Source organism: Drosophila mauritiana, chromosome 3R, assembly GCF_004382145.1.
Source record: "Drosophila mauritiana strain mau12 chromosome 3R, ASM438214v1, whole genome shotgun sequence".
Lineage (NCBI taxonomy): Eukaryota > Metazoa > Arthropoda > Insecta > Diptera > Drosophilidae > Drosophila > Drosophila mauritiana.
In genome coordinates this window covers 2,070,447-2,087,321 of record NC_046670.1, presented here as the reverse complement: position 1 = coordinate 2,087,321, position 16,875 = coordinate 2,070,447, and the positions used below count along the sequence as shown (strand labels likewise).

General features: G+C 40.8%; 1 protein-coding gene across 7 annotated transcripts; it reads left to right on the top strand.

Annotated features, from left to right (window-relative positions):
- Positions 1-142: 142 nt before the first annotated feature.
- Positions 143-15,088, top strand: LOC117145505 (transforming acidic coiled-coil-containing protein 3). 7 transcript variants are annotated; one of them, XM_033311187.1, is made up of 11 exons: positions 3,146-3,523; positions 4,744-4,945; positions 5,238-7,580; positions 11,783-12,090; positions 12,176-12,240; positions 12,302-12,373; positions 12,427-12,531; positions 13,579-13,740; positions 13,814-13,963; positions 14,021-14,202; positions 14,515-15,088. In XM_033311187.1, the coding sequence occupies exons 1-11, from the start codon at positions 3,146-3,148 to the stop codon at positions 14,520-14,522; spliced, it is 3,975 nt and encodes a 1,324-aa protein (XP_033167078.1). In that variant the 3' UTR covers positions 14,523-15,088. The 7 variants fall into 7 exon arrangements, with proteins under 7 accessions (XP_033167080.1, XP_033167082.1, XP_033167081.1 ...); XM_033311189.1 differs by lacking the exons at positions 3,146-3,523; positions 14,515-15,088 and adding an exon at positions 143-399 and having other exon boundaries at positions 14,021-14,216; XM_033311191.1 differs by lacking the exons at positions 3,146-3,523; positions 14,515-15,088 and adding an exon at positions 307-399 and having other exon boundaries at positions 11,825-12,090; positions 14,021-14,216.
- The last annotated feature ends 1,787 nt before the right edge of the window (positions 15,089-16,875 follow it).

Sequence of the window (16,875 nt, the reverse complement as noted above, 5' to 3'; positions counted from 1 at the left end):
TGTGAGCACTGTTAGTATATGATAAGATTGTTTTCTCGTGATCGAAGTGTTGTTAATTGCAATTAAATATTGTAATTAACTACATGCTATTAGACATTTGCCCAGAGGTATTTTTCTCCGCTGGCAGTTCGGCCACACTGTCACTTATGCTTCTTCAAATTGTAGCGGCATTTTCGCCAAAGCAACGTTGGAAATTCGCGTCACCCATTTCATATTGCGATAAATAAGAGTTTTATCCCAAAACGTATAGCTAAACTGTGTCATCGGCCTGTAGAAGAGCGCTGCCTGCCGGGATACACATATGCCATGGAATTCGACGGCGCAGAAAATGGCCTGGGAATGGAATTTGGCGGTCGCGGCATTCTGCGAGAGTTCAACAAAAACGATGGCGGCATTAAGGTAAGTCAATAGCTGGACTTCGGGGCGTGCTCCGTCCTACTGACCATGTGCGATGTACCAATGCAGCCACTTTCGGCAGAGGCATAATACAACCCACGCATCTACAAGTACATATGTGTGTGCTCGGTTATGTACTTTGTACATATATGTATGTATGCTGCGTCGCAGGCTGTTCTGCTATTTTCTTTATTCGCAATTGTTCATCGTAAATACATATGTATGTACATGTGAATTGCCATTATTCGCTGTTCCTATTAGCTCCAAGGCAGCTGTCGCGGACGAGAGCTCTCCAGTTGATCGGTGTCCGCCGGACATTGTCCATCCCAGGTGACCAGATTCCCCGATCTGCCATAGCCATCGAGAGAATGGGCAATAAGCCGGGCAAGGCACGGAAATCGAGGGCCTCGTCCGGGAAAATTACCATACAGGCGGACGACGGACGAGGGAATCGGGTATGCCAAGGGAAAATCAAAAGTTACTTATTCTGCCTCCTATATATTTGCCTCTTGAAATTTCCACTCTCCAGATGGTGCACTTTCCAATCAAAAATGCGAGTCTGGATCGCTATTATGCCAATAAATCTGTTGGCGGCTAACGGCTGCAAAATGGCAGTGCCTAATGCAGTTTACGGTGCAAAAAACGCCCATCTAAGGATTTGAGTTCGACTAAATGTCATTCAACTCCATCTCCCCTTTCGCCACCGAAGATGCTCATTAGAGAGGATCTACAGATGGTTTCCACCCTTTTCCACATTTGCCTATTTTTAGATCAGTTTATAGTTGGCTTCTTCTCAATATTTGTTTCCTTTTATTTTCGAATTGCAGTTTAAGGTTCAAATTCCACTTCTATAAAGCTCCGGATAATATAAACAACAACTGGATTGTAAACTGAACTCGCGCCAGCAGGTATTGAAATACACTTAACGAAGTCCCTTGTTCTTACCAAACTTGCAGATTTATTCAATCAATATAATATCAGTGAGGTTCCTAGGCCCCACACTCTTGTATTTATTGTGTTTTCTGAAATCAGTGTACTCATTTGTGGCCACTGTTTGGATTCCACTCAAGGCTTACATGCTTCAACAAACTACATTGTTTTTAAATTCTCCCTGAGCCGGGCACCGTGTGATATCTTGTCACCTGTCGCGCGCTGCTTGGATAACGCTAGAGCCAACATCTAACTATTGCCACCTCGTCATGCCCCATCGTGTGGGATTCCGTTTCATTGCTTACATTTTCTCGCCAAACATGCAAAGTCAGCCGTTGGGCAATGTGGATCACTTCTTCGGTTCGAATCGTCTCGACGTGCAGATAGTGCGCCATGATGCGCAACAATGGCTGTGGGATTGCATGTCATCTGGAACCCACCAGGCCTCTACACTTGAAACAATGTGATGAGCCAAACCAACAGATTTATTATTTTGGAGCACTGCCTCTACTGGTCTATCTTTAACCGAAATCATTTTGCAAATTAATGCTGTCTTCAAAGCGTTGAATTTGCACCGAGTTCCTCCAGTTGACTTGCGAAGACTTTATTAGCAGTCGGCGGTCGCCCTATTCTCGTATCCCATTTATTTATCCCCTTCTTTAAGTGTTTCGCCTTATTTGCGGTGTCTTGCATTTTCACTGCTGCCTTTCAGTCTGAATTTCGTCTGAGGTCTGTCTAGTTTTTCAGTTTTTCACTGCAGTTCAGTCAAAAAGGTTGTCAACTTGAGCCCGCTCTTTTGGCATTAACATTTTATAAATATTGTCCACGACCTCGCCCGTTTCCAAAATTTATTTCATATATCTAAGAGAAGTGTGTTTGAATGGATCAAGTGTGTGTTGCCCTCTAGCTTCTTAAAACCAAATATATTTACTCGAAATAGAAAAGGGTAACTATTCCAACCATAGAAAGGATAACCCCTCATGTTCAGAATCACCAGCCAAGTCTATCTGGCCACAAAGACTTATATTATTGATATGCTAATAAAATCTGTGAAAGGTATATATATCTCGTAGCACCAATAGCTTAGTAATAGGTAGTCGAGAAAAACGACTATAGTTCTCTCTTGTTTTGATTAAATTTTCATTAGGAATATTACTGCTTCAAAATTCAGAGTATAGCTTATCGGAACTATATCAAGACTAGGGATGTGCCTAATAAATGTTTTAGTTTGGAATGAAATCCATAATTTTGAATATACAAAGGTGTCTGTAGCCGCCGTCTGACATCTGAAAAACATAAGGCAGTATTATAAAAGGAAGAGAGGACCGTGCTGATAAGGGGAGAACGCCATGTGGGCCAAAACGATCCAAACATATAGACATACGAAAACATCCGGATCGTTATGTGGATGCCATTCAAACTATTCGTTCTCTCACTCGGTCGTCGATCCCCCGCACTCTCGCCGTGCTCAAAGTATTTGTGCATGTGTGACGCTGAACAGAGCAGAGCAAATTGAAAACGAAAATATTTTTAAATTGATTTAAAGGCAGACATGATCGGGAGGCAGTGAGAACCGCACGCGACAACGGGCCGTGAGAAACCCGGCGGTATTACCCAATATAATGGAAGCGGAAAATCACAGTAAAGATTTTACCGAGTAGGCGAGCCCAAATCTGTGTCAAAACAGAAGCCCCGAAAAAGGAAAAAAAAAAAATAATAAAAACACTAAAGACCAAACCAAGGAACTCTATAGATCCATTGGTTTTCGGAACCAAGTGAACCGCATCGCGTCTCAGGAGTTAATCGTGCGTAGAGCGGCATGGATTTCCTCGCGAATATCATCAAAAGACCCAAAAGCATCGCCACCACTGGCATCAGCACCAACCAGCCAACGACAGTGGAAGCCCTAGAAGCTGCTAGTCCCGCTGATGAATGTTCTACACCGAGGGATAAGGGAGGAGTTACACGTGTATCCGCGCACCTGGACACGTTACTGGAGTCCGCCTCTGAGGAGCTGCAGCGACTGGAGGGAAAGCACTGTGATCTATTTATGGAATCCATCTCGAAACCACTCCCAGCCCCCGAGGACAGCACTGATAGTAGAGAAGAAATACAGAAATTTCTAAGCGAAATAAACTTCAATCTGAACCAAGTTAGTGCTAACGAAATGGAGCACTTGCAAGCCATGAGTGGCGAGGTATGTCTCAAAGATTAGGACTATCTTTTTACGTGCATCCCTGAGGGGGGTATTCTAGTATTAGGCAAAGTGCATGAATGTACTCATTATAATTTTCTAATATCCCATTGTGTTTTGCCGATTTCATATTTAGTATTTATGCGGTTGGTTCGTCAACTTATTGCGTTGCAGAAAATATTATTTTAAATCGCGTTGTATCTAGCCATTAGCTTGGGCTAATATTCCGCTAGAATCTGTTTCCCATGACCCCTTAAATTTGAGCCCATTGTCGAAAAATTAAAATTAAAACTACTTATAAGGAATCAAAACGGAGAAATTGGTCTGCTGTCCTACTTATTTGTTGACACCATCCTAATTTTTAGTGTCCCGCTCATAAGACGGCCTCCACCCGCCTTATTCTTCTGACTTTAACCTTGCAGCACCCATTATACTGTAATGCGCTCTAATTAAATTCCGCGTGTAGAACGATGCTCCCAAACCTAAATAGACATAAAACATGGCGGACGGCCGCATTGAATCCGCGGCATGTTTATTTCGCACTGCACAAAAGCTGACGCCGACCCAGTTCCACGTCCATCTCCCCACCTTTTGCTCCTCAATCCGTTTCGTTGCCACCCTCCCCGACATATGCCACATATACCCGATTTGTACGTCTTGGCTGGCTTTTTAATTAATGACATTTGCTTTTGTTGACTGACCGACTGCGACAAACATTTGAAATGTATGGTTTTTTTTAAGCGAGAATAGAAGGCATCTGGGTTGCCATTCGATATTTAGGATATTTGCTTTGTAATAAGGGCTACATTAGATGAGATTGGAGTTTTTCAAATAATAATTTCATAATAATTTATTCTTTTGTGTATGATAATAACTAAAAATGGGGGTCCTATGCCTTTGTTTAATTTCTTGGCAAAGGTCAAATGCGGGAAAAGTCATCCCAAATGCGATTTATTTATGCCAACTGTGGTGCGGCTCTTGCCTTTTTTCATTTAGGCAATGAGTCAAAAATTCGTAATTAAATGACCAACCAGCTGCTACTTGTGATCATATTTAAAACCCCATTCCCAACATCGGTTGTTTACGTTTTTCATCTGCCAATTGTTTGGCTTATGCCTATGTTTTCTCGTCAAAATTATTTTTATTTAAAACTATTCGAATCATGAACGCGATGTACATCTTGATAACTATGTTCTTACAATTTTGCATCTCTCGTTTGGCAGCTGAGTCCGCTGGCGGTGAAGCCCAGTCCCAAGCCGACGAGCATGGATCAACAGAAGGCAATGGCGGCAGCTCTGGGCCATCAGACGGCGGTACCCGGTGGCCGTAAGCTAGACGACGACCTCGTTCCAAAGTTTGGAGGTCTTCCCGAGTTCGATGAGACGCAAATACCGGAACTGGCTCCTTTAAGTACCGATATGGACAGTGAGTAAATCTAGTTTGTGTAACACAGAAATCTCTTAAGGTGGAGAAGTTATATTGATGCACAAAAGAATTTTATACGAAACCCGTCCGAAGAGCGAAGTATTTTCTTCTATTTCAATACCATCATTTATGCAAAGGAAAGGTCCCAGCTGGGGAAAATAAATCATTTCCAAGTTTAAGAATACAAATCTCTTTGTATTAATTATATAAATAATTTTCTTATATGTATATAAGTATCCGATATTTTTACTATAACTAATTAATTAATACATCGCCTTCATTCCGCCCTTAGCTCAACTGAAAACCAACCATTCGGATTCGGATGTTTTTGTCGAGTGTTTATCGCTTCATAGCGAGCGCTATACCGGAGATCGATCGGAGTTAGAGGCCTATTCAAGTGCCCTCAATGACGTTTTGGAGCAGCAGCTGTCCATGACCTCAGCTTCTACACTGGAAGCTGCATTCAACGATCCTTTGGCGGTTAGCCAGCACAACAACGTCAGCTATGAAGACATGGATGTGGATGATGACCTAAACGAAACCATGGAAATGTTAAAGGACTCCTTGGATGCGGAAGACCATCATCTTATGCAAACGCATATTCTCAGCGCAACCCAGCCAAAACCAGAGAATAATTCTGTGCACTATCTTCCAAATCAGGAACAAAATAGGGTTGAACTAGACCAGTTAGCCAAACACTCTAAACGCAATAGTAATGCAAAGGAGCCACCATTGGTAGAATCAGTATTGTCTGAGGAGTCTGGTACACAATTTCTTGAGCCGGAGCTCACCTTATCTGCATTGGACTGTACGAAAGACTCAGCTAAGCATCATGAGGAAAAGCAAACGGATACAGAAGATGTATTTCAGAAAGAGGACCACCATCCGGTCCGTAGTGCGCAAATGGAGGACGCACAAAATCCTGAGGAGCCTAAAAGGGCCTTAAATCTCAAAGAGGCTTCTTCAGAACTGTCCACAAAACTAGCAAATAATCTAGAATGCCCTAATCAAGAGAAGCAATTTTCGGTGGCAGTAGAATCAAAGGAGAGAACATGCACTGCCATCAGCCTTGAGCAAAGTGCATCCCCAGCTATGGAGGCAACTGAAGACAGGACTGTGGAGGAGCTTGATCACATGGACGTGGATGAATCCATGAGAGTGGATGATGCCCCAGTGCTTAACTCATGTCGGCAGGAGCAAATGCATGCTCTTTCTCCCGTTTCAAGCAAATCTTTTTCAAAACCCTGCGTTGAAAATGATACGGATTTTCAAAATTATAAAATTGATCAAAAAACTGCAGGCAAAGAGAGTCCATTGAAGATGACTGAAATAGAGCTGCCTGTGGAATCTGTCCCATCAGCACCACTCTCACCGCCGATACCCACACTTCAAGCAAAAATGATGGAACTGCCCCTTTCTCCGCCCATACCTACACATCGCCCAAAAACAGCGGAGGAACTAGAGTTCCTGGCTCTGAGGGAGCTGCCCTTGCCCGATGATGACCCCACGGCGGAAAAAGTGGTATTTAAGCAGCTATCACACGGCCGCGTACCCGTGGTGGCAGTCTCACCAACGCCACTTTCCTTGGATCTGAAAGGAAATACAACCACTGCAAGCCTTCCAGAACCCACTTCGCCCAGTTTCCCCATCAAAGAACCTGCTGAAAAACAGTCCCACTTTCCACGCTCACCCCGTGCTCAGCCCGAGCAAAAGGACATGCCCTATTTGGAAGAGGCTGTTGTAGAACGTTCTTCAGATCGCAAGCAAAGCGATTTCGGTGCCGGAGTCATAGCGAAATCACCAATAGTCTTTCAGTTAACACAACCGAGTCCTGAGAAGCAGCACCTCAACGAAACCTTGCCCATGAGCGAAATTTCTCCCACTCCGTCAAATATTACCTTTGACAGCGGAAGCATTACGGAGGACAAATCACAGAAGGGTACAGAGAATATTGAGCCTTCGTCCACCTTCGCCGTAAGTCTCGGATCGGTCGATGATAAGCAGCGCCGCACTTTCTCGGTGGTTCAGCCCACGAAGGAAGAGGAGGAGGCCAAATCGCGTCGGACTTTCTGTATGGAAAAGGAGAACACTCGCCGCACCTTCTGCATGCAGCAGAATGCTTCTCCAGCGGTGGAGGCCACCGAAGATACCGGGGCTGATGAAGTCATGGATGTAGATATCTCCATGAGGGCAGATGAAGTAGCCGTGATGAAGTCGCCTCAGCAAACTTGGAAGGAACGCCAAGCACCAATTTCAAATTCACCACCTATTCCTACCCATCAACATTTAAAAAGACCCCCTATCCATGAGGCGAATTCTCCAGTGTCACCATTGGGAAATGGCACCGTTGTGTTGGAGGAGCAGGCTCTCTCTGCTAAAGAGCAAGCCACGCTGAGCGCCAGCGATGAGAAGGACGATGTTTTCTTGGAGCACTTTGGTGCCATTTCTCCAGTTTCGGATGACATGTTCAAAACCAGCAGCGGCTCGAACAATCAAGCAAAGTTTAGGGTCAGTGCTGATGAAGAAACCGGAGTCAAAGGCGCTTCTGCGATGATCAGGAAGAGAAGTGGTACAGCTGGCGAGCAGGAAGCGATCTTCGATGCCGAATTCCATGATGGCGCCAACAACCAAAACTGTAAGTCAATGACCGCTAGCATAATTTGTAGAAAATGTTCCATTACATTTAATTGCAGTCAAAAGTTTTTTAACATTATTTAATCTTTTAAAGCCGAGCAGTTTTTGTTCATATATATATATTTTTTTATTCATATATATGGTTGTCAATGTCAATATAAGTACCAACACCCTTTTCTTACCAAAGCTGTATTCTGTTGTTGATTCTTCCGGAAGTTATTAAATGTACACGTTTATACCCTTGTGGGTAATACAACTTTTTTTGTTTAAATAACTTAGTTGTATTGCTATTCGAACGAAACATTACCAAAAGTCTATTTTCATTTGCATAGTATCGTTGTTTTTTTTTTATATAATATGTTATTATTTGGATATATTTAGATATCGGGATAACCGATTTTTTGTCTTCCCAATTTATCGATTTACCAAAAGAATATCGAAATTTCTCCTCCGCACTCTCATTGAAGGGTACTTGTTGGTCGAGGCAATAAGGCTCCTGTTTTCATTTCACATTTTTCCCATCAGTTTCTATAAAAATGCTAAACACATTTTCCAACGCCCTATAACGGCAAAATCAGTTTCAAAATTTTGAAAATGCTTTGATTTTATTTGTTTTTTGTTATTTGTGAAACGAATTTTAAACTGTATCCCTTGCTCTTCAGCTTGCTGAATTAGGGGTATCTGATCGTCTATACTGTTATCGAGTTTTTAACGCTGCGTCGGCGTCCCTGGAATATGCACGCCGAATCTTAACTTTCTAGCTTTTAGACGGAATCCCTTTTTTCTACGAATAGGGGGTATAAAAATAAACCAAGGAGCCACACATGTAAGGCAATGAACCTGAACTTCGATTTGTGAAAGAAAAAACCCTTGGGGTTTCGGTGTTAATGCAAGAGCGAAAGGAACAAACAAAAGGGGTTAACTATGCAATGCAGTTGGTATCATTTTTTTTGTTTTTTATGGCTTTTGGTGGAGTTCAGAAACTGATTTGTTGCTTTTTTTGTATGCACGTTTTGTTTCCATTTCCTGTTTTATTTTGTGTTTGTTGTTGCTGCACATGCATTTTATGGTGCTCTCTCATGAAAAAAAAAACCAGTGTGCTCTCTTCCCATTTCGCCGCTCACCGCCATTGGTACTTTCTATTTTCTCTTGACATCTCTCTTATTTCTGCGGCTATCTATGTCTCTCCTGACGCCCATATCTGCAAGAGCGGAATGTACGAAGAAGAACTTCTTTATATGTGACGTCACTTTCTCTAATTGAAGAACCACTGCCAGATTATTATCGTCTTTAATCAGCTCAAAAGTTCAAACATACATATGTATGCGTCTGTGCGCGTTGATATTTTTGGTCAATCACTAGAGCTGATTCCCTCATTTTTCTAAGTAAAATGTTTTTGGATCAGTTTACAATTTCAAATGGGTAAAACAACGGCGCCTAAAATATTTATCGGTATCGCTGACTAGGAAAACTATCTCCTAAGCTAAAACAACCCCACACATGAGCAACAGCTTAGGCGAGAGACTTTCTTTCTCGCTCTCGTCATTCACAGCAACTGCAGCACAGTACGGTGTTAACTCGCTAAATATACTATGTATTTGAAAGACAATTATGAATCCAAATGCAAAATTAAAAGAAACATTTCGAGGATTTTGCTTCAATGACTGCTATATCTGCATTTTTTTTTGGATATTTGCGAAAATAATAGGAAGCGTTTAGAGACTGTTAGTAATCAGCTTAACTGTTTTTAATTTTAGTACTCTGACACTATTCTTATCCGCATTCTCTCCTGATGCTCTTTATAGTGCGATTGAAACTTTCATGCCCACATTTTGTCAATTTCTATCGACATGTAAATAAAGGCGTTCTCTATTGTTTGAATGTGAAGTTGGATAAAAATTTAAAATTTTATATTTAAAAAGCAACAATTAGTAGGAAATCAAATATTCCAGTCTATTATGTCTGGTAGCACGTGAAATAGTTCGTAGTATCGACGTCTTACTGTTATCTGCTATCTCAAACTGCTCACAGACGAACACTCAAGCGCATAGGAATTCAGCTTAGAACTCTCCGGGCACCACAGCTCCCGCCCCAAAACGTTGCAGTAGAGCGAGAGAGACAGTCAGTGGGTGGCAGTTCGATGTATGGTGACGGGTAGAGGGGATGAGCACAACTCCAAACAGACAACGTGTACACAGCGCTAGCACTCTCTCCCTCGCACCTATTCTCTCTGCGCACTTGCTGACTGCTGAATACGTTCCACTGTCCCACACTCCAGTCAGAATTCAGACTCGTTCGTTCGCTCGCGTGCGTGCGCTGGTTTTCTTATTGGACTCGCGGAGAGAAATGTAAGCAATAAGAAATTCCATTTCAGTTAGTTTCCAACATCTGACGTCGCTTTATCCATCGGTACCGTACTGCTGTTAAATCTTGTCCTTGCCAGGCTGTTAAATCGAAAATTAATCTTTAAAAAGCGCAGAACTAGAATTATGTTTGTTTACCATGGCTCGCAAGGTTCTATTTTGACAATTGTCCGCAAGAATGACTAGAAATCGGAAATGTAATCAGCAGCTGGGCTGCAGAAAAACAACAAATAGGCATAAATAAAGCCAAAAGACAGGTCTCCAAATCGCTAAGAAAAAAATAGTATGTGAGAGTGAGAGCGTGAAACTTCATTGTGCGATTTGCTAAGCGTATTCGTGTACGGTTGTACATAAATGTACGTGTGGGTGTTTTTCGGGTGCTGTGTGGTCACCGTTAACATTATTATGTGAAAACTGTGTAGAATCTTAAAAGTGCAAACCTTGTCAGAGACAGGCAATTAAAATGCAGCGCAGTGAGGAACCGCTCTTTCTCTCTTCGCTCTCTGCGCTTCCGCTTCTGCTCTCCTTCACTCAACCCACTTTCGGAAACCATTGTCGATTGCATAAAATGACTCACAAGTCGTCGGTTGCCTTTGTTTTGTTTTGGTCCGGTGTTTTCAAAACTGAGAAATGTACAAAACCCGATCCACAATTCGGCCTATATGGTGACCTGAACATTATATCTGGGTCTGCCCGGGGTTCTCACTATATTTAAAGCCTTAAAACCGCTGTGCTTCGCATTTGTTTATGTGTTCCCCCATTCCATTTCCAAATGCACTGAGAAAAGGGGTCTCATTTTGGTTCGTGACTGTTTTATTTGGGATTTAAAGATGTGACTTAAAATGAAATCAGTTCATTTTCAGGTTTGGTTGATTGGTTTGGTTGCTCTAAGAAAGCTTAAGGCTTAACTTCAGGACGTTGGAATTTACTTTTCGATAAAGGACCTTTCTTAGAAAATTAAAATTTCTTCGAGGCTACTGTTAAGGTAGATATGCCGCTTCCATGCAAAACAGACACACCTCAATTTCGTGCCCCTTAGAATCTGGGTTTGGTGTTCAGGGGGTTGAATGGGGGCGGATACTTGAGTCATACCATATCTTATTTTGGTTTCGCCATCGTTCTCCCTTTCGTGTTTTCAAAGTGTTAGAAAGAAATTATTTTCGAAAGACAATTTTATTAAAGGCTGCAGAGGTCGAAGTGTATAATTTTTTTGTACAAGTGTATGGATAAGCAGTGAACAGCCTCATGAATGGTTCATGCATTGATTTTCTTAAAAAGTCAACATTAACCTATCGCCTGAATCATGATTACACTTGATCCTTTAATATAAAAAAGCTCACAGTAGTATATATCATTGATAAAAGATCATATTGAGTTAAGCCTAGCATATGAGTTGAGGCAAATAATCTCTATTAATGACTGTAGAACAATTCTATTAAAGAAATAGAACCGATTTCAGTTTAAGTTGTGAATTTGATGATGCCTTAACGGCCGAGAATGATAAAATCAAGTTATGTCCAATTCTTTGTATCATTTAGTTTAGTTTCTCGGTTTTAGAGGGCGTTTCTCCACCTCCCTTTTTTTTTTTGTATATTTTTATGTGGCATAATATTGATTAATAATGGTTATAATGGTTAATGGTAGATTTCCGAATATAGCAAAAAACCGCCTGACGTTGACATTGATTTAAATATAATAAAAAAGCCGGCTATTAAGTGACTAACTACTAAATGTTTTCTATTTTTTCTCCTTTTCTCATCAAACCCAAACACCAAATGCACGCGCATGCACTCATCTAAACATTTCCATAAACACCAACAAAAACGAACACCAACCACAGTGATACTGAATTCATCAGATTTTGATTATTTGTACACGAAAGGCAGCAATAGTGCGCCTATCGACCGCAGTTCGCTGCTGTTGAAGTTTGATCCCCTCCTTGGAGCCCCTGTTCCCGTTAATCATCCGAATCAGCAGGAGCAGGCGCTGCAGAATATTCTGGGATCGAACCAGCACCAGAACCGGCTCCTTAGCCCAACATTGGAGGAGCACGAAACAAGTGACGGGAACCAGTCTTTTGGATTAATATCGAGTGCCAAAGATACAGCCAAGAAATGGGATTTTAAGCCACCTGTGGATAGAACAAAAGTAAGCTATCAGTGAATTCTTCAGGCACATTTTACTATTATTTAATGCAATTATTACCACTAATAATTACGATTTATTTTTACAGAAGCATGTTAAAATGAGTGTAGACGTCATTGATAACGATTGCAACAAAACCTTCGATAATTCCAAGTAAGTAAAAGGTGAATCAGTATTGTCTGTGCCGTGGTACTAATGCGATCTTTACATTTAGCACTAATACGGAGGATAAGACGCACAACTACAACGATATGGATGAGCTGGAGAAGAAAATCAAAAATGAAGTGTAAGTAGGCCTCAATTACAATTAATGCCAACTAATAGTGGGTTTCATTTTAGAACGCGGTCCGAAGACATTGAAAAGAAGCTCAAAGAGGGAGAGCTGCGCGAGGAGGCTCTGATCAAGCGTATTACAGAAAAGGACAAAACAAATGCAAAACTAAAGTAAGCCTCACTGCTTTTAGTTTTTACTGCCAGGGTAGTATTTAGTTTCTGTAACCTGGATCAGCACCACTAGTTGATCGCTGATGTAACCGGTTTTATTAGCAAGGAAACAAACTCTGTATTATAACTCTTAGAGGTATAGCTTGTAGGCTATATAACAAGTAGAAAGGAAAGCTTTAATTTTTTACTTAATTTAATTTAATTTAAAACTTAAGTTGATTTTATTTGCAAATATAGCAAAGATCTTATATCTGGTTACTATTTAAACAGGTGTAATAACAACAGATGCTATAATTTTGTGATTTTTTAAACGAAAATGCCATAGTTAAGGCACACGCCACATGGCGGTCCTTCCTTGTATGCCTTTATAAATAGGGGCGTAATATTACCGATTTTATGGCAAACAAGAGAGAATACTATAGTCGAGTTCCCCGACTATCAGATACCCGTTACTTGGATAGTATGAATACGAACGCGAAATTTCTGGGATATCTATAGATATTGGGGAATAATATAAAAAAAAATGTTCAAAAGTGTGGCCGTGACCGGTTCGGCGGCTTTCGATAGAAATTTAATTGCGCTGCGTCTTTGTCCCTAGAATCTCTATGCTGATTTTGAACCTTCTAGCTTTTATAGTTCCTGAGACCTCGACGTTCAGACGGACATGGCTAGATCGACTCGGCTATAGATCCTGATTAAGAATATATGTACTTCATATAGTCGGAAACGCCTCCTTCTAGTACCCTCTACGAGTAACGGGAATAATAATCCCACATTTTCGCTGTTAAATATTTTGCTCACTTAAGAAAAGCATTAAGGGCATTTGTTTAAAAGATTACGCGATCAATTACGATAATTGTAATTTTGCGATGTTTAATAAACAGTTTTGTGCAATTTTTAATTTTTTTACCGTCAGAGAATTTTAGACTGGGTTGATGTTAATTATTTCTTTCTTTCTTTCCTAATTTTTGCATACAAATAGCAGGTGTTCAGAAACTCCACATACAGAGCTTTATTAATATTTCAAAACCCATTTCTTCTTTCCAGCGGTGTCATCGAGGCGTATGAGAAGGCAATTGCAGAGCTCATTAGTGAGAAGGAGCAGCAGGCACAGCTTCACGAACGGCAGTTGCAGGAAGTCCAGGCAGACCGGGACGCAAATTACCATCACTTAACGTCGTTGGAGACGACATTTTCCGATCTGCATGTGTAAGATATATCTGAACATAGTAACTAAAACTGGTTTTGACATCCAACTTACTGTTGTGGCATTGTGTTGTAGGAAATACGAGAAAAGCAAAGAGATGACCTCGCAGCTCAAAAGCAACGAGGAATCGCTTCTGGCTGAGCGAAAGCAGATGATGGACAATCTGCGGTTGCAGGAACAGCGCTACGACAAGATGAAGAACCATGCCATGCAGCAGCTGGAAATGTGAGCGATTGATTTCTAATTAAGGTGTCTAACTGACAACTATTTTCCCTGTCCTAGTGCCAACAAAAAGCTGGACACCTACGCGAGGGAGCATGCCGACGAGACGAAAAAACTTAAAGCTTTACTTAAGAAGGAGGAGATCTCGCGGGTCTCGATGACTGAGCAGCTGCAACAGAAGTCACGCGAAAACGCTGATCTGCTCAAGATCTGCGAGGAGCTCATCTATGGCAAGGGACAAGGTGGTAGTAGTTAAACTCAACTCGCGGATTGTCCGGAATGTAATTTATATGTTGCTGTAAAATCGCACACACCCTCATCACAACACTCATTTGGCATATGGAGCCTTTCTAGCAAGCAGCATGTCCGTAGATCTGTAACTGCGCCACCATCGTCGTCATCTCCATTTCTGTAATGGTGTAATAACCGCTCGGTTGCGTGCTCTTTACTGATTAAGAAAATGCATATGCACAATTGTATCATTTGCCAAATCCGCTTGTGTTGAATTTCAAGATTTACACCTAACGTTCCGACACATATTATACTTTTTCTAGATTTTTAGTTGACCCGAAAACACTCACTTACACAAATCACAGGCAGATCAATTGAGTTTGAGTCCCGCTCGCCTTACGGGTCTGGTTGCCCGGCATATGTTACTAATTCTCTATCGTATCGAATCTGTATCCTGATTTATGTTCTATGATATTACTTGGCGGCGATCTGTGCCGAAAACTGTGGTTTAGCAATCTGCGAGAGAAGCAAAATGATAGTGTGCAGCGGAAGCTAAACCAGCGGTCAATTGCAAATTGTAAGGAACAGCGTTAGCTTGAGGCGCGCTTTTATAAAATGTTTAAGTTTACACTTAGTTTATTTAATTGAAAATTTGTAATAGTTGTACTAAAAATATCTCTGTAACACATACTAGTACTAAAACAAGGAAGCGTAAAAAACAGAAAAAGGGATCCTTTTAAATACACGAAAAAAATTAATTTATTCATAATACAACACATTCGTTTGCTTCGTTCAACTTGTAATTATTAGTTTGCGCATTATAGTGAGAGGTTGCCTTACGTAGCAAAAACAACAAGTTTACAAACAAATAAATAAGACCGAAGCGCTATGACCCCACATGATCCATGAGTTGTGCTCCTTTAGATTATTCGACAAATTCATTGCTTCTAAAGTTTACATTCTAAGAAAGTCTGTAAATTACACTACTTTTAAAAAATTTAACAATGTTGGTAAATATTCGGAAATGGCAAAATTTCTATTTAAATATGGGAGCTGGTAGCCAACTACACAAATTCTTTGCTTTTTTTCATATAGTAAGAACACAACCCCAGTAAACTCATACAGAAGTCTTTATAAATTGTACTTCCAAGTAAGAAAATGATTGTAATCTAAGAATAACATAAACTTGTTTATCACGAAGTGGAAAGCGAAGGAAAACAAACTAGAATTGTATACAAATTTGTACCCAGTCCATGTAATTTGAGAAACGCTACTTCATAATATATAACGCCATACATATATTTTTCTAAAGTAGAAACCACAGATGAAACACCCAGAAACACTTGCGCTTTTAGGGAAAGTTTTCGACGAGAAAACGGAATAACTGTTGTAGTTTGACATTTGAAAAAGAATGGATTATATATCAATGCGCTGTAAAAACACAAATAGTATTACAACATCCCAGCACATATGAACTACGATGTGCTGAGCATGTGACGTGACGTATGTGTACGTAAAGGTGATTGATTGAGATGCATTCATTCAGTAAATAAACTATTTCATTGACAAAGTTCACCCGGCAATCTTCCATTCAACTTACAAATATAAAATTGATATAGTTTCTCTCTTTTTAGGGCTTATAAATGTTTGCTGTTTTATACCTTCATACGTACATATGCACAAATATTAAAGGTGCATATGTATGGCGATGAATGTCTGTCGTGTTTCCCGATTCTTATGATTCTAGAGACACCACCCTCTTGCAGTGCCAAACTCACATTAATTTCCAAGTCAGTATCATTATTACTGCTTGCTTATCGCAGCCTTACAGCTTTCTAGAACCCCGGTACGGGGTGATCTCTGCTGAAAAAGTCGCCGACAACTATGATTGGTTAAACGAAGAGAGTATATAACGAGGGCCGCTTCTACAATATCTCTATCTCCATCTGAAGACGCTTAACAGAGTAACGGGCATCTGGTAGTCGATGCAAAAGCGTTCTCTTTTTTACAGTTCTACCAGAACCATCAATTCCTGTAATACATCCTAAATGGATAATTTTGCGTGCGCTCTTATCCATGCTCACCAATTAAAACTCAACCTTAATGTTATAGATTTTATTTCTTGTGAATTACCGCTTAGAATAGCGGCGACAACAACAACGATATTTGTCTGCAAAAAAGTCGCCCACAACTATGATTGGTGAAACGAAGAGTGAGAGTATAAATTCTTGTGCAATTCCGCTTACAATAGCGGCGACAACAACAACGGTATTTGGCTGCGAAGAAGTCGCCCACAACTATCTTGTTGAAACGAAGAGAGAGAGAGTATAAAACGACGGCGGCTTCTGCAACATCTCCATCTCCATCTCAATACATTTAACAGAGTAACGGGCATCTGATAGTCGATGCAAAAGCGTTCTCTTTTTTTTACAGTGTTACCAGAACCGTCGTTTCCTGAAATACATCCTAAATGGATTCCGTTGTGCGCTAGTTTTTGATATCCCAAAATCGATTCAATTTAAACGCAATACACCTGTGTACAATCATTGTTTCAAACGAAAAGAATCGTGTGCGAATGCCTCGCCGCAGAGTATCCAAGCTTAAGCCAACCGGCGGCGAGCTTATCTCTTTTGTTTTTATAAGGGATTGCGATGGAGCGCCGGAGCGTCAGTCTGTTTTTGTTC